The sequence below is a fragment of the Chamaea fasciata genome, unplaced genomic scaffold (genome assembly GCF_029207755.1).
Source record: "Chamaea fasciata isolate MVZ Bird 193981 ecotype frontalis unplaced genomic scaffold, bChaFas1.0.hap1 SCAF_6, whole genome shotgun sequence".
In the NCBI taxonomy this organism is placed as follows: Eukaryota; Metazoa; Chordata; class Aves; order Passeriformes; family Sylviidae; genus Chamaea; species Chamaea fasciata.
In genome coordinates this window covers 40,546,685-40,565,096 of record NW_027094091.1, presented here as the reverse complement: position 1 = coordinate 40,565,096, position 18,412 = coordinate 40,546,685, and the positions used below count along the sequence as shown (strand labels likewise).

At 37.3% G+C, this 18,412-nt stretch overlaps 1 protein-coding gene across 6 annotated transcripts in view; it reads left to right on the top strand.

Annotated features, from left to right (window-relative positions):
- Positions 1 to 18,412, top strand: part of RAPGEF2 (Rap guanine nucleotide exchange factor 2) — a 184,536-nt gene that overhangs the window by 71,439 nt on the left and 94,685 nt on the right. For 5 of the 6 annotated variants that reach the window (XM_066186052.1, XM_066186050.1, XM_066186051.1 and 2 more), the window contains exon 4: positions 3,961 to 4,044. The exons of the other annotated variant lie outside the window; for it this stretch is intronic. In XM_066186052.1, coding sequence (XP_066042149.1) covers positions 3,961 to 4,044 — 84 coding nt within the window. The remainder of the gene's footprint in view (positions 1 to 3,960; positions 4,045 to 18,412) is intronic. 6 annotated transcript variants of the gene reach the window in all.

Below are 18,412 nucleotides of genomic sequence, written 5' to 3'. Positions count from 1 at the left end.
AGGGAAGTGGCCTGTCTGCAATGAAGCCTTTTAAGAACAATTTACTGTTGCCTCTTTGGCAGAAGAAACATCTTTAGGACAAATAAAATTTCTGGATTCTTCTGTGGGCTGCTAGGGGTAGGCAGTATTTTAGCAGTGAAACCAAACTTTATAGTTAGGCTTATTCTCTAGGATTCAGTTTTAATGTTTAAAGTAAAATATAAAATGTGAATGCAAAGGAAACCTTTCGAATGCAGGTGTTCTCTCTTGGGTAAAAGGTATTTGCATGGGTCCTCAGGAGGCCTGAAGAAGTACTTTTATAGTCAAGCATCAGCTTCTTCTTTAGTTCCTTCTGTTTTTCATTACAGGCACAAAAGTCCTGAAGAATGCCAATGCATTGTTGATGAACAAATGTCAGGCATAGTACAGAAAACATGGAAGCCTGATTGAAAGCCACATGATGTTTGAATAGGACTGTGGAAAGCCCAGAATCCTTAAAATGAAAGAATTGCACGTGTTTCTTGTGACAGTACTGTCTAGCAAAGCAAACCAAATGGCTTTGTTGATTTTTTTGTTAATCAACTGCAAGTATAGCAAGTGTTAAAAGTGCAGGAGTTAAATGTATTTTCATATCAAAGAAATAGAGCTGTGTTTCATTTGCATTTTCTTTTTCTGAGAGAAGCATGTGGGTTCTGGGGAAGGAAGTGTGTTTGCTATACATGTTTCAGATGTTTTGCTCATGACTGTATTAAGACACTACTAGTTGTAAAAATGAGGAGAGTTAACACCCTGTGTTCTTTGCTGTTGAACACTGTCTTGGAAATATTTGTCATGTTTTGGCTGACAGTGAAAGTTTTAGAAGAATACAGTGTATTTCAGGGAAGATACCTTGAATGCAGATACATTCTGTAGTAACAGAATGCCACTACTGTGACACAGCAATATTGAAGTTTTTTTAGTTTAGATAATTGAAAGTGTTGAGTTCAGTAGATATGCATGATGCAAATAGCTTAGAGCTTAGAAATTCTCTAATGTAACTGTAAAAATAAAACCAGTTATTAAGTACACATAAAGCAAAGTAGAAACAAATCCAATTAGATGGTATTCCTCAAGTTTAATTTATTTTTAATCAGTTCTTTCAGCTGTCAAATGAGCAGATGCTTCGAATATATACAAAGTGGATAAAGTACAATATTCATGACAGATAAGTGAGAAGGAGCAACACCTTTTGAAGAGCCAGCTTGCAGAGAAAGAGAATAAACCCGTGAATTGGCAAAAAAAAAAAAAAAAAAAAAGAGAGAGAGAGAGAGAGATAAAACTGAGTTGGATGATTAACTGAGTGAAGTCATGCTGTGTGTGATAAAATAAGAAAAAATCAAGTCACTACAGTTGAATGCATAATCATTCTAGGTGTTTGTTAAATGATTCAAAGGTAGATTTAAAAGTAGCCTTAAGAATTTGCATATTGAACATATTGACTGGTGCTTGTGAAAGCCAGTAGCTGTTTTTCTTTTTGAAGTTTAAAGATCTCCAATGAGAAGAGGCAGCTGAAGCCCCTTACAAATAGGTGGTTTGAGAAAGGATTTCAAAAAGTTAATCAGCTCTTAAAAGTAGGACAATAAAATCTTGCATGTTAGTAGAATTGGAAAAGTTAAAATACTTTCTATTGGCTTAATTTTTTTCTGCTTCGATTATTTTATCATTGGAAATGCCTTTCTGGAAGTATGAGAAGATCTTCTAGATTACTTTGGCTTTAGAATGATAAAATCTGTGATCCCAGGTTCTGTTCTGTCAGACTGCACTTTAATACTTGGTTGAACTGCCAGTTTTTAGGAAAACAGAAAAACCCCCCAACCACTCCCAAGACCAAAAAACTTACTATGTGATAATATAATGTGCTGTAATACACATGGAAAAATTATTATTCATATCCTAGTACAGTTACTTCCCAGGTATTTGGGAAATGACTTTGTCCAAATCCATGGCTAAAAATTTCTAGTTCAAAAACTTTTAACTGTGCTAATTCAGTTAGCAGATTATTTATGACTAGTCCAGATTATTTGTGTGAAGAATGACAGCTATTAAAGAACATAATAATAGCCCCAATAGACTTGCAGTTAAGCAAGTGTCAGCATAGGACTAGTGGGGAAAGATGGAATGTTTAGAGATGTGTAACTTAGGTGCACGTTGATATTTTTAGGAATGATATTTTTGTTGGTAGTGCTGAGTTTGTCTGAGTTTATCTGGTTTAAACTGGTTCCCTGCACTTAGGCACAATGTTGATTTTTCTAGACCCACAGATTTGATGGTGATACAGGCCCATGTGAGAAGCAACTGAGGCACATCTCAGAATAGGCAACTTAGAACACTTCAGCTATGTGAATCAAAATGCTGTTGTTTTAGCTGTGGGACTGTGTTATTTCTTTGTTTTCTATGGTCTATCAGTATAAAGAAGTATTCCTGAAATCTTGAAGATGTTGTCACTTGCCAGGTGTGTGTGGCTGACCATCACTTCACTGGTCAGGACATTGGCTGCTAGAAAAGAAATACAAGCTCCATCTTCTTTTTCAGCTCCTCTGTTCTTGGCTGTAGATTGTGTCCCCTCAGTTTCCTCTGCCATTTTTCTATGTTTCTGTCCTTTCTCTCATGCTTATATAATACAGTAGGAAATGTAAATGGAGCATGATTTTAGATTGGATGGTTTGCTCTCAGCTCTTTTAGGCTAGCACATTTGTTTTGAGGACCATTGTGTATATACTTCTTAAATTGTAGTTCTTCAAATGAAAAATACACTGCTAACATGTATCTTGTCTACTAACACTTAAGATTAGATTTTAATACTATCCTGTCATCATTGTTAAAAGATGTGGGCTGTTGCTAAAGACTTGAGACATATAATTAAAAAATATGAAGGTGCTACAAATTAATTAAGTAATCTGCATCACTTTGTGTCACTAGGGTTGTGGCTTTCAAGAACAATGCTCATGCAGTTCATAACTATGAACTCCATTAGTCTTGAATTCAATTAGTTTCTCTGGAAGAAGCAGGAGTGGTAGAAACTGAAGTACAGTAGAGAGATTCTCAGCACTGACTGTCAATATGGAATGAGATTTCTACTGCAGCTATTTCTAGTAACCTTAATCTATTTTATTTTCCTGTCCAAATATTATTTGAACTTACTTATCCAAAAGGACTCTAAGCATATGAAAAGGATTTTGTATTACTCAAGGAGCAACATCTGAATCTACAGTAGAGTGAACTGTGCCTGGATGACAAAGTCTTCCTCATTCAGTTCCTCTACAGGTTGAAGAGAGGAGAAAAGAAATTTTTTGCCCCTTTTGTTGGGAATTTATTCTGGTGCCAGGAAGAGACATGCAAGGGGCAATGCTTAGCAGCAGCAGCACATGATGTCTGACAAATCTGATATAGGTTTATCATCTGCAAATGTTTCCAATGGTCTCTCACCTTGTGGAAAGGCATGCTGATACAGAAAGGAAGTTTTATGTCCTGAAGAAAGCGTTGAGAAGATGTCTAGTATTGGGAAGGCATGCCTTTATATATAGAGAGAAAGATGCTACAGCTCTCTTCAGCAAGAACTGAAGAACTGTCCTTCTTCTTCAATGCATTTGATAGAATACAATACAGTATATTTACTGTAGTTTGTCTTCCTTTAATCACTTACAGTTACATTTAATTTGAATTGGGCTGTTACTGGATGGATGGATGGATAGATATATAGATAGATGCTTTTAATAAAGTCAAGTAAACGAAATTAAGCATTCTAATAATGTATATATTTGCAGGTGGAAATAAGGATAGTTAAATGGAATTATTTTTTAAATAATTCAATTGTGTCTTCCTTCCATAGTTTGGAGAATTTTTGCCTCTTTGATGTTCTTTGTAGTGCAAATTTGGTACTGCTGTGAGTAATTTAAATCAAGTGTTTTAAGCTGTGTCGTCTTTTCTTTTTTATTATTCCAGCCCTGATGATATTGGTACCTGTTGGTATATCTTGCTGTCTGGTTCAGTCTTCATTAAAGAATCCATGTTTCTTCCAAGGAGCAGGTATGTCAACTATGAACTGCATTCTATATTTTAAACATAAATCATGAGATGTAGAGAATTTTTAGAATTAAAGGCAGTGTTTTATATTTAATGAAACACAGAGGAACAAATCTAAACACCCATCTCCTGCCTTTACTAGCTGTGGTAACTTTCATGCCCATAGCTGGAACTGAAAGTCCATCTTTGTGGACAGTGTACAACTGTCCAAAGTGTCATGCAGATGATGTCAATTCAAAAAATAAAACCACTAAAAACCTGACAAATGGAGTGAAGTACTGAGTAATCTCTTCCTGTGAGTAATCAAACTTCAAATTACAGGATGCAGTAGAATTTGGATGTGAATGTTTCCCTTTACTTACTGTGCACAAGTCTGGTGCATGTTTTAGCATATGCTTAGGTCATGTTACTGCAGGTTTTGCTGCTTCTGTATAACATTGTGCTTCATGCACATGGATTTTCAATGAAGAACGGTTTCTTGTGTGGAAAAAAAAAAGTTTGAGTGTGAGGCACTCAATTTATATTGCCCCAGTTTAAAAAAAAAAAAAAGTATATATGTATTTGGAGCTATGGAAAAAAATGCAAGTTATTGCAGTGATTTTAGACTAAAGTGACTGAGCTTGATCTTTTTAATGGAAGCAGAGCAGAATTATTTTAAAATGCTGGTTCAATGCATATTCATGCAGACTACTGTAAAAGGCTCCTTTGAACTATATGGCATGTAATAAAATCTCTGAAAGGCAGAATGAAAGAATGACCTGTGTCTGTATAGTATCATGATCATGAAAGCACTGGGAATGTTTTTGCAATTTTAAACAGTGGGAAACCACTTCATGGCTAGTGTTGGTTGGCATATGAAACATTAGATCTTCAAAACTGCCTTCCAGTGGGAGTGAGAGCAGTGCAAATCTTGGGACTTCATTTGATGATGGTGGCATGTTCTTGATGCAGTCAAGTGTCTTTTGTCTGTCAGGCACTGCTAATAAAAAGGTTTATTAGATTTGCCATCTAATAGTTAATGCTAAAGGTGCAAAACTGATTATTGGAAAAAGTAGCGCAACAACAGGTTATAGGACCCTTACTTCTGGAAAAGTGAAAATTGTCTCATATGTCATCCATGACCAGGCAGTGCCAGGAAAAAAGCTGCCAGAAAGTGCTATATTTATATACCAGGAGACAAGATATATAATATCTGAATTAATGTAGGGGAGTTGAATATAGTCCATGGCAAGAATCTTCTGTTCCTCTGAAGTACAGGAACGCTTGTGCCTCACTCACTTGGCCACTTGAAGAGAGGTGATATTTAATAAGATGAACAATGAGCTTGAGACTCCTCCTGGGAGAATGAACAGGAGATGCAGATCCTGTGACAATAAGCAGAACATTTAAGTGCTGTTCATATGCAGAAATGTGTAAAATGACATCTGGGACAGTGTCTGATACCTTAGTGAAGTACAGGCATGGAAGTTGGCATAAGAATAGGTTTTATAGTTGGGATGAAATCAAGTGGATGTCAGAGGTGGTGTCTTGGGAAGCAAATGCAAGAGAGACAATTTGTTAATTAACGAAGATAACTTAAGTCCATGAAAGCAAAATAAGGAAACTTTAATTATGTAAGACAGAAAGTATTTTGGGAGAGTAAAACTAGAGTCATTCTAGTGAGAGGCTTTGTGCTTAGAAGCAGTAGTCATTGAAGGGTAGGTGAGGGCCTTGTTAAAATTTAGGACAAGGTTAATCAGGATTTTTTTTTTTAAATGAGTAAGTTGTGATTGGGCTTTGGGCTCATCCATGAGCAAGAAACTTGGCAAAAGTGAGAGGGCACTCGGGTTAAATTTCTGATTTGGAATACTGGTGGCTAATAAATGATTTATTGATTGATTGTTTGACTAAATAAATGGCCTGAGAAGAAAATTCAGTTTTTCAGCTCTACTTACGCTACCAGTAGACTGCTGGGGGAGAAGTAGCAGACTGCTCAGATCAACATGCTGGGCAGAAGAGACTGATTAGCGGAAATACTAAAATAAAATTTTACAGTGCTCAGAAAAAAAAAGGAGTGAGACCTGAAAAGGCTGCTGTCCAGAAAGAACTGATCAGGTGGTATTCTGGAAACCAAAGATTTGGTTTGCTATAAAAGTTGATTTGCTGAAACCAACTGTTTACATATAGAGGGAGTAGCAATTTCAAGAGCCTTTTTGAGCATTGCATAATCCGTGCGTCTTGATGTCCTATTACTATTATTAAAATGAACTGACTATGGTTTAGCAACTGGAGCACATCCTCATGCATCACTGACATCAAGTGATAGGAAGAGACCTGAACGTTACAAAGTAGAGATCATCTAGTTTTGATTTTGTTTGTCATTTGAGTAAACTAAATTTGCAATAGTAAATTAATATTTACACTATTTTAGTGTAGGTTTTTTCAGTTTAATCCATTATCTTTGCCCATCTAAAAAGCCACTAGGATATTATTTTGCAATACGTGAACCCTGTGATTTAGAGAGCAGGACGGAGCCAAGAAGTCTGTGTAGGAGCAATCAAATATGTAGAAAGCAAGAAGTATGTGCCTTTCTCTAAATCAAATTTACTCAGAAAATTCTCATTTCCCTTCCTTTTCTCAGAGCCAAATGTAATTCATCCCTAAGGATCTCACCATCCAAAACTCCTCTATTTTTCCCCCCACACTTTAAAATTATTCTCTTTTTTGTCAGCCTGCCCCATGTGCCTGTAGTAAATCCCTTTAGACAGGTTCTCTGGGCTGCTGATCCTGCTCAGATGGAGGGCTTCCCCTTGCCTGTCCTTCTGGTCTTCTCAAGCTCACCTTCATTGAGTGGTGGATGGGCAGTTGCTGACCCAATTTAAAATAAGACACATGTTGTCATCCCACCAATTCCAACCCCACCCCACCCCCTGAATTTCAAGAGCATTTGCTATATATTCTTTGTTGAATTTCACTCTTCTAAACAAATGTCTTTATATGCCGGACCAAAAGTAGTATCTACGGGTAATTTAGACAGACCTAGTGGACAAATCTGCCTATAACCTTGCAGGTTTGTTCTCAGTCCCGTGCAGAATTCCATCTTACTCTTAACTTTGTGGCAGCTGGCATGTGAGTCTGTACAGAACAGGGCAGAGGGCTGTCACTAGATTTGAGCTGACACTTGCAAGTACCGTAGTGCATTTGACTGCATATGCTCAGCATATCATTTGCATTTGGGTCCTCTGTTAGCTGATTTGCTTGCATTAGTTTTAGATATAGCATCCTCAGAGTGGTTACTGAGTAACACCAAAAATGCTCTGTTGTTGTATATGCTGTATCAGGTAAATTTACTGTATTTCTTTCTTCCAAATCACTGTGTCCATGACTTTCATTTCTAGTGTTAAGATACCATTTAAAGTTCTTCCACTAGAGACACTAGGTTTGGCAAATAGTTAATATATAGTTGAGGAAGAATATTTTAAAAAATATCCCCTTCACCTGCCATGAAGCTGTGTAAAAGCATAAGAAATGACCACACCCCTCCTTTTGCACTGCTGTGGCTTAGGAACAGCACACTAATTCACTGCCCCCTCCTCAGGGAGACTCCCCCAAAGCAGACCCCTCTCACTCCCCTCCCCTCTCTGGTGAGAGACACAAAGGCAGAGATCACAAGCTGGCATAAGAACAATTTACTGGAAGCAGCAATGAGATAAGAAAGATGAACAGTAACAGCAGCAATGTTCCTAAAACCCATGTAAATAAAAAATGGTACAGCAGTCCAAAATTAACCAGCTTTGTAGTGTGTGAGAAATAGGCAAATAGCTACCTGTTGAAATAGTTTGAAATGAGTGTTAAAGCTGCCAGTTTTTTTACGATGTGTTATAATGTACTGGATGACTTGTAAAATTACTTGTAACTAGCTACTGGACAAGTCTTCAATTTCAAATTAAAAAAAAAAAAAATGTTGTTCAAGATGGGATATTGGAATATGTGAAGTCCTAAACTGAGTATGTAGCTTTGGAAACTTTAACATCTAAACCATGTCTGTTCTTTTTGAAAATAGCATGAGTTTAATGTTATTTCCCTGTTGTAATGCAGTTTAGCTTGTATTTGTTCAAATTCCAAGCCATCAGATAGCAAATAGTGTTCATAAGATAAGGCTGGATTTTATTGTCTTTAATTTATAATTTGGGAAAATATCCATGATTTTAAAGAACTGATCTGAATAATTAAATCTGCCATTTATTTGGTGACATAAGGTAAAGCCATATCTTGTTCTGCTGTTTAATTTCTGTGAATTACAATGGTGAAATTTATTTTGACAGTTTAATATGAAGATCATCCCTCTTCCCTTCTACCCCTTTCCCCTCAATCTTCCTATTAATATTTACAAACTTCTTCCTTTACTTTAATGTATGAGGCATGTATTATGTTAAAATAAACATTCCTTAATTCTTTCCTCCCACCATGACTGTCAAGCTAGCACAAATTACACTCAGTCCCCTCATCATTTCCCCATGGCATCTGTACCCTGAAGCAGTTCACATGGTAGAATGAGGTTTATGTATGAACTCCAGAAAATAAATGAGCAGAAAATGCAATTCCCTGAGGGCTGTCCTGGCTCTCCTGTGTTTTCACATGGCCACTGACAGCAACTGTGTGGCAGTCCCTCAAAATGTCCTTTGGAATGGCCTCCAGCTTGCCAGCTTGGCCTGCTCCATGCTCTCACCACGTTTGGTCATTTGCTTTGACTTCCCGTGTGGTTTTTGTACCAGAACTTTGCTCCTAGTGCAGACTCCACTGGGTTCTTTAGTGTTACTTCAATGGGAGCTGCAGTACCAAAAGGTCTCCTAGATCTCCCGCAGCTCACCTCTCCCACTGCCTGCTCTTGGCCTCCACAACCAGAGGATGCAGCTGTCTCTTAGCAGCAACAAAATACAGAATTGCTGGCAGTTTTTCTCACGCTGTTGGCTCTGGTACTTGCGGATTTCAGCTTTTCTCCTAGAATGCTTCCAGGCCCATCTGGGTAGTATGTGCTGTACTGCTCGGGCATCCCGCTGTGCTGACTTGCCACCCGCAAACCTGGCTTTACACTTGGTTTTCACTGCTTGCTCGTCTTCTGTTTCCTTGCTGCAGCCTCTTTTCCTTCACTGCTGCTACATCCATCCAGTTCTCCCCTCACTGCCACATATGGTGATGGAGAGCTGCTTTCCCTTTGGCAAGTTCACAGATTTTACATACAGGAGCAATAATCTAAGCTTTTTTTCCTCTAATTAAAAGATTTACGTTTTGAAGGTGAGAGAACATCTGTTTTTCACTATTTTCAAAATTAAAAGGGATGTATGTGTTTAGATATTGATGGTTTAGCCCTCTGGTCCTTCCCATACTAAAATATCTTAAAAAATGGAAGGGAATATCTAATTATACCGGAGAGTCATTGAACAAATTATGGACTTCTTTTGAATGTGTGTAAAGCAATGGCAAAACTCAGTTTATAAAAAAATGTTTTGTCTTTATCCAAGTGTACCCTCATTAACTTATGAAAGTAACCTTTCAGGATAAAATTTAGGGATTTTGGCAGACTTTTTTGTTTTGACAGGTAATGAATGTGAGTGTAATGGTGCTGGAGCAGAACCTTTGGCTATCTACATGTATTTATACAGCTTTATGTATCTGAAACATACTTCCTAATTTTTGTGATGTCTGAATCACGCTGTTTTGTGTGGTTTACATATATCTAACTGATGGTGTGTTTATATACCGAATACAGAATTGCCTTTGATTGATCTTTTGAGTCAGTAAAATTATGCTGATAGCTTTAATCACAATGATAAAATCCTTCTCTCAGTATGACTCATATATTTGCAGCTTAGTGTTTATTAATAATGGCTATTACTGGCTGAAACCTATGAGATAACAGTATGAAACTGGGATTTTAACTGAGAGTGATCAGTATACACAAATTTTTAAACCATGATAAAATCCCCTAAAAAGGGATTTTTTTTTTTTTTCCCCTGGGTAAGAAACTGAGTTTTAGAACAACTGACTTCTGGGAGGCTCAGAGTTGTACTTTTGGGAACTACTAGTTTAGTTGTTTAAGCTGCAGAGGGAGTTGATCAAGAGCTGTGAGCTTATTTAGCTTTTTCTGGGTTCTGAGGTGCTTATGGCTAAGGATTTGCAGCGTTGTGATGGAGACATCAAGGCCATACATTGGATATTTGTAGAGAAAAATAACTCCCCAGGTTACAGTTTCAAGTCTGTTTAAGAAGTTTCTTGGAAGTGTTTGCTTTGGATTTGGTTTGCCCTTGGAACTCTGTCTTGAATAGAAAATGTTGCTAGTTTTGCTGCTGCTGGATTCCCCTGTGGTCTGTTTGTAGTATTGGTATGTCTATGTGAAGCTGGTGGTGTTCTGAAGCCATGCTCAGGATTATCTCTAGGGGCTGGTGGGAAGGCATAGAGTGTGATATTGTTGTGGGCTGACCCCCCTGTTGCCTTGTCCTCTGTCTGGTTTGAATGCCTTGGTTCAGCATTTCAATCCCATCAATTGAAACTGAAGCATGAAGGAGTATGATCTTAGGGTGTAATCTAGGAAAGACTGAGATCATAAGCTGAAGGAGGAAGTTTGAAGTAGTATGATGCCAGTCTATTTATGATTGTGTGGATATCATGAATTACTCACAATGAATTTTAAACAGACATTGAGAAAATAAGCACTAATTGCTTTGTACTGTCTGCATTGACCCAAAAGACTGCATTTGTCCTTTTGGATGGAGATGTTTACTGTTACCTGCAAGCAGAAAATGAGATTTACCACAGCACGTATGACTGATTACTTACTGAGACTCAGACTCCTAGAGAATTTAAAATCTTGCCTACAAGAGGTAGGATTTTACTGGTAGTGCCTAATCTGGGCATCAGCCTTGAATTTGCTAATCTGCTGTTGGTATCATGGTCAGTATTACCAGTGCAATCCAGCACTTGCTCATGTGTGTCATTGCAGGCTTCCTTATGAGGTGCAGGAGGAGCTGGAGCTGCCATGGGGCTGTTCCTGAGCCCAGTTTCCTGAGGGCTGGCTGGCAGGCAGGGCACGCAGGGACGGTTTACAGTCTGACTTCATCCCTTCAGACACAGTCAGCTCTGGCTGTAGCTGAATTAGCTCAGCCGTAAATGGATGGGTCTTGTGATGTCATTTGGTGTTTCAGCAAAATTTGTCATTCAGAGCACTGGCTACATGTCACCCAAGAGTGTCCTTAGAGTTTGAAAAAAATGGTGTACAGGTTTCTTTGAATATGAAGACTTAAAAATATTTTTACAGCTAATTTATCCTTTTATCTCATCCATCTTCTGTTCTGCTGAGTAATTGAAGAGTTCACTGAGGTCTGAAACTAATCATGACGGTATCTGAGGTGTTGGGAAATAGAAGAGGAGACAGTTCCTAAATGATGAGATTGGCTGGTGTCTCATGTTGTTCCCGTCATATTTCAGTGCTACTGGAATTCTGTTTTTGCGGAGCTGATAAAATGTTAAGGGACTTAATCTATTACACTGGCATCTTTTGAAAACAAAAATAGAAATTCAAAGTTGCGTGTCTGGTGCCACCAGGCTTTCTTCCAAGTTTGTAATGACAAGATAACAATGAAGCCGAGAGTGTCAAATGACCTGAATATGTTTTCAGTGAGGCTGAGTTGTTTTGATTCCTCTTAAGGAGAGGGAGGCTTTCAGGGATGGAAATGCTCACGGTAGGAGAAAAGCAAACTTCAGGAGCTCTCACAAATGTAAACCTTATACCAGTTTCTAGATGTATGTCCGTAGAGCTACTGACTTCTGCCTCTTTCAATGCGAAACACCTGATGATGGGCTTGAGAAGGTCTGGATCACCTGCTGGTGCTCAGGGGCATTTGGGGAATGTTCAGAACAATTTCATATGCTTTCTGTAGGGTAGCCACTGTTAATTGGTGGTGCAGAGCTTGCAGATTCGAGAGATCCTTGGGTTGGTTTTTCATTGTTTCATGCACGGTAGGTGTAAGCTGACTCAAGATGACACTTCTTGCCACTGTTGGTGCACTTAAAATAAGGAAAGAAGTTAGGCTTTTCTTACATTGTGCTTTATTCACTTTAGTTGTGTTTATCTTCTCCACTGAAACTGTGGCTCTGTGAAAATACTTGAAAGTTAAGGGTATCTACTGTAATGAAAAAATGGTGCTTGTAATGTAGATCATAGAAACAAAGTATACAACATTATAAGTTCAGAGCACTGCTTTAATGGAGAGCTTTGCCTGTGAACCAGTTGAGATTATTTTTTGCATTTACTATACAGATTAAGTATAATGAAAATTTTTCAGGCAGTATTACCACAGATTTTATCTGTGTAAGCATGAATGTGTCTTAATAGCTCAAAGTAACTGAAAAGGACCATAAGGAAAAGTAAAATTAAGCAGAAGAGTTTAACAGCCTAGATTCATGGGACATAATTTTTTAGCAGAAAGACAGGAGAGGAAAAGAGAGAATCCTTTAAGGTAGCTGGTAGAAGAAATGTGATCTTTGACAACTCTGACTGATACCAACTGTCAGATCCCATTTCTTTAAAACTTAGAAAGCTTGGGTTAAAATTTTGACTAATTTTTGAAAAAAAAAAAAAGGTTTTATATTGGTGGGGATTTTTTTTTGGCTTTTTTTGTTATTATTCCCCCCCCCCCCCCCCCCCCCGGGTGCGAAAAAGGCTAGTTCCACTGAAAACACTCACTTATTTCCTGAAAATATTGTATTCTCATTGCTGTAAAAAATTGGTGCTGTTTAGTTGATTGCCTGGTTTCTAAGATGTGCTGCAGTAAAAGCTAGCTTTGAAACAGAATAGAAGCAGTATGGTTTCATTGCTGACTCTTCTGTTTTGCTTATTTTTTGTCTCATTGGCAAGAGGCACCTCTCTAATCCCAGCATTAGGGTCTCTAATGGAATGTGTCACAATTTGAAGTCATTGAGAACAACATCTGAGCAAACTTGGAAACATTGTTCATCTTTGCTTTTACTGCTCTTCTCAACATTATAATTATGTGATATATTATTTCAACAATACTCACACTTGTATTTTCTTTCTAAAATTTAAGTTTTGATTTTAATATTAAAAAGCTGATTTCTGAAATCGTAATAAATTGATTACATACAAATGGGGATGTGGAAAAGAACTCTTTCTGAGAAATTAAGGAGGAAAAAATTCTCTGTGTAGTAAAGTGAGTGGTTATTTAAAAGTTAAATGTGAGACCTATTACATCAGGGTATCTGCCACTGCTCACATTGTTGATTTTAGGTATCCACCTGAAGAGAGTTGTTACTTTTTCACAGTTGATACTGCAGCTGGTGAGATGTCCTATTATGTAATTTCTTCCTTCTGATTTAAGATTTCCTCTGATTCAATTCAGTAGTACCTAAGGTTTTGAGTTTTAGCACAAACCGGCAAAACATCAAAGCCCCCTTCAGTTACTTGGGAAAACTGCATTACAGGATTCTTGCTGAGGTCAAAAGGAAGACCCTGTTTGTTTTATGTGCTCTCAGGATCTCTGGACAAGTTTTGTAAGTGTAATGAACTGAAGTAATCTGGTAATTGCTTACCTCAAAATAACAGCAGAAGGAACTGTGTGCAAATATAGCATAAAGAATACCAAAATGTGAAGTTATACCCATGTGCAGAGAGGGGACAGAGGACACTGCTTTTTCTTTGCCTGGTGTGAACCTCTCAGGATCGAAACTTTCATAAACTTAATTTTGGTGAAGGACAATCTTGATAAGCTGAAGTAATGGTGTTTACTTATGTATTTGGAGGACTGTAGAATAACTGAAAGGAATTAGAATTATTGTCTTGATTCTTAGCATGATGGCACTACTGTAATTCTTCTACAAATGGTCTTTTTAACAAAATGTTGCTCCATATTGTAGAAGATTTTCAAATGTCTGAGAGTTTTCTTTCAGTTGATACTAAGATTTTCAAATGTTTCTGAAAAACAAATACAGGCATACAAGGTGTGGTGTAATATTTTAAGTGGGGAATAATTTATTTTTCAAATTATAAATGGCCAAAACAAAATTGTCACTCCACTGGTTTACTTTGTTTATTCATTTACACATATACAAATTTATCTTGGATACATCTGCTTTGTACACTAATAGATTTATGGAAACCCATTATTGAGGTAAAGTGTTTAGCTCACCATGTGAATGAATTAGTTGTATCGAATGAGTTGGGTGTGTCTGTGGAAAGTGTCATTATATATGGTCTTGTTTTATTTCTAAAAACCTAGATGACATATCAAGTTATTTTAGTAATTTAAAAAACCTGACAATTTGTAATATCTTAATGATGAAAGTCTCTAGGGAGACTTAAAAATGCTTATTATATATTTTTAAATATAAAAAGTTTTCATTTAGTAACTAGCACCTAAAGTCTTTGTATGGCATTGGAAAAATACTCCTCTGTTTGAATGAATTTCATGAATGTTAATAAGCGAAGCTGTGTTTAGACAAGGTCTTGCCTCTTAAGTAATGTTTTCCAACAACTTCTCATTCTTTGAGGCCATTATGTAGATCTTGTGATGTCACAGTAATCTCCATGGCAACACAGACGTCATTAACATGAAGCATAAGCAAAGCTGTCTTTATTCAAACCATTTATTTATTTGGAAGAATAAGAAAAAAAGTAGGCTAGGAAAAAGCCTTTCATCTTTGGATGTTTTCCGAGGTAAAATAATACAAGAGCTTCTAATTTAAAAATAAAATAAGGGTAATTTTTCCCAAAGAAGGATCTATTCCCAGGTGTTCTGATGAGGTACCTGCCTTCTAGCTTTCTGTACTAGAGATGTTGCAAAGCTGAACTGATGCAACAAGCTAAATTTGTTGTTGCCTCAACTAGCAGGTTCCAGTTTTGTTTGTTTATATAGTTGTATATTTAGTCTTTGAACACAGATCTTGAATTCAACAGAAAAATACCATCTAAACGTTTCTTTTGTGTGGTGTATATAAAAGGGTCGTAAAGGAGCACTAAGTGGTATTCTTGTCTGAAAAGTATTCAGGATCACCTGCTGCTGTAAAGACCCTGGGTGTCAACCCTTTTTACAGTAAATTTGCAAAACAGTTTGTTATTCTTAAAAGCACTTTTTCAGATGGAGTTTTTAAACATTTTTCAGCTTAATGTTTTAGTTTTGATGTTACGTTATGAAAAGATAAAGTGAAAAGCAACAAATGTGGAACTTTACACACTTACTTAATTTTTCTATCTAAACTGGTCAATCTTGCTACCATCTTCACTCTTGTAACTAGATAAAATTTTAAGATTAACCTCACTTTTCAAAACAGTAGTCTGTTCTGAAAGAAAAGCTGTGTGAAGATCATAAAGCTTATGTTTCAGGGTTGACTGAGGGGACTTTCTGTGGAAGCAAACCTCCAGAATCAAGCTAATTTCAAATTATTCACTGTGGGTTTTCAGGGACTTCTTTTGAAGTGCTTTCAGTAGTCAGCTATAAATGAGCAGATTAATGCAACCTCTGATCTGGGTTGCATTTGCATCAGAATTAAATCCCTATGAGTATTACGTAGATAAAGCACTATAGTTTGTCGTCTGTAAGGATGCTGACTAAAAGTGTTCAAGATACTGAAGAGGTTCACTAAAGTTTTCAGCTGAAGTTCAACTTCTACACATTTTTAGCAGGAGTTATTTAAAGCATTAATTTACTATAAATGTGCTTATTCTATAGTTTTAATATGATCTGGTTAGTCATCAGTCGTTCTCTCTGTCTGGCTTGCTGGGTTCTTTGCACCCTGCTGCTGCAAAGTTATTATCCTTGGCGCCATGATTCCTCTTCCCCCACAGGCACAGGGTGGTTTGGGTCCCAAGTCAAGCAAGGAGCTGCAGTGATGTCTGAGGCTTTTTTCTCTGGTGAAACACTCCTCCCAGGTATTATTGAGTGGCGTGTACTTAGCTGTGATATTGCGAGTCCCTTCCCTGACACATGAGCTGTTGTATATGAGACTGTAAACATCTAAGCTATCCTATGACACTGGATAAGCCTAATCATCCCTTATCCATGGTATGCAGTGAGCTCATGTCTCCAGGATTTGCAAGTAGTGACAGGTCTGCAAATGCCTCTTCAACTTGCCAGCATCTCAAATTTTCCTTTCAACTGAAAAGCATTTCTGTAAAACAGCTACTTGCTCTTGCTTGGGGATGAGGGGGGGAGGGAAGAAAAAAAGCTAAAAATAGAATTACATTGTAAGAATTAAATAAGTTACAATTAAAAAAAAAGCTAATCTAGTTAGTATTTTGAAATGCAGATGACCAGTACATTTTAATTAACAAGAATAGTTATTACAAGTCAAAAGCAGCTTGGGCTTCCCTTGCATCTTTACTTGCTTTTCCTAAAAGACAGGCACTAATTCAGATGAGAATCGGAGAAGTCAGCCTATATTATCAGGTTAATTTGACGTTCTGTATAATGATGCCCTTTTAGTTGGCAAACTCTGGCTTTCATAGTTTGCAGTGTGCAGCTCCCAGTGTGGGGAAGCCCACTGCTGCCTTCCCTGCTTGCATCATTCCCAGTGGAGGAGGGCTGTTCACGTTAGAGTGGCTCTGCATGCGTGAGGGGCTCTGCCTTTTTTTCTGAAGGGGTCAGAAAATGGCCACGCCAAGTTTAGTTTCCATCAGACCACTTAAGCGTTCCCCTGGGAATGGCTTGTGCATGTGTAGGAGCTTCTTAATTGTAACTTTCTTCTTTTCCTTGGCAAGGATGAGTTGGGTGAAGGCTGGGTTTCAGAGCACGCTGATGTGAAAGCCAGTTAAACCTAGCTTGGCTAGAATGATCATGTAGAGGGACTGATGCTTGTTGTTCTGATCTGGACATACCAAAATGAAATATGGTGGTTCTTCATGGAAAAGATGCACAAGGAGAAACTTGACTGAATCCCTTACTATCTCTCTAGATGGCAGACAGAAAATAGTCCCCATTTGGTTTTCCATCTAGATGTGTACTTACTACTGCTCAATATTTCATCAAGGAATTCAGGGTGACTCGTTGGCTTTACAACTAAATCTAACTAGCTAACATTTTGATGTTGTTGCTAGCTGAATGGTGATTATTACATCAAGAATTTATTTTGGGATTTTTTTTTTTGGAGACCAGACAATTCTGCTCCTGTTTATTTCTGTATAATCAGAAAATAGTTGATGCAGTGACTGGAAGCAGGTGCTGCCATGACATCCTCAGTCATGGCACTGCTGTGAGGAAGTGGCGTGTGCAGGTGGGACATGCAGCACAGGATCCATCCAGTGGGATGGGGGTTCCTCTCTGTTCGATATTGAGAACTGGAAGATAGTGGCAAAATTGGAAATGCAGTGGATAGCACTTGAATGTAAATGGTGATGGTGGTAATAGCATTTTCAGGGTGAGGGCTACCTAAGAGAAAATGAAGACACTTTGGTTTAAATTGCTTCAAATTCTGAATGTGCTTCTTGCAATACCTCTGTATTTCATTTTGGTAGTTTTCTATGAGTCTCCTAAATGTAGGTGTCAATTAAAGCAATGTAATTTTCACAAAAAGTGCTTTGAAGCATTGGGTTTATGTAACTTAAGATCCATTTTTATCATGAATATGTTAAAAGCTTGAGAAACTGAACTGAACTGTGCATAGCTTTGTGCTTACAGATTTATTAATATACAGTCCTGAACAAATAAGGATTGGTTGCAGTGAAGGTGGGAGAAGGATAATGTTTACTTTAATCTCTGTGTTTATTTAGATGTTCTGCATTGGCAAATACTGCACATCAGTGGTCTTAAACCCATTTTACCTCCCATTTGAAAACTTCAGAATGAAGGAAGTTTTTGAATATCTTGATTTCTCGAGTTTTGAGATAAAGTATTTCAATATTCATGCATTACATTTCTACTTTAATTATATTGTAAATTTTATATTTAAAAAAACCAAACTGTATGGAACTTATTTCCTTCCATACATATACCCTGTAAGATTCTAAGAACTTGAGAAACAAGAAAATTTACTGCTTGTATTTTTCCTTTCATTACAACTTGTCTAAGTAGAATGGTTTTTTTTTTGATTCAGGGGAAGTGTCAATTAAATAGATTTTATTCTCAACCCGCAACTTTGTTCAAAATATTGAAATTACATATACATAAAACTGTAACAGTATTATTTGCTGTAGAATGTGCACCATAGAGATGACCATACTTTGTGGAGCTTTCTTTGTGTGTCTTTGAAATAGTTTTACTAAAGCCTTAAGCTAATGTAATGTAGGGAATGTCAAAAAAAATAACAGTTCAGATTACATTGTAGAGGAAACCCTAAATTTTTGTCTGTCCTTTTTGCAAAATAATTGTCATTAGTGAAATTGAAT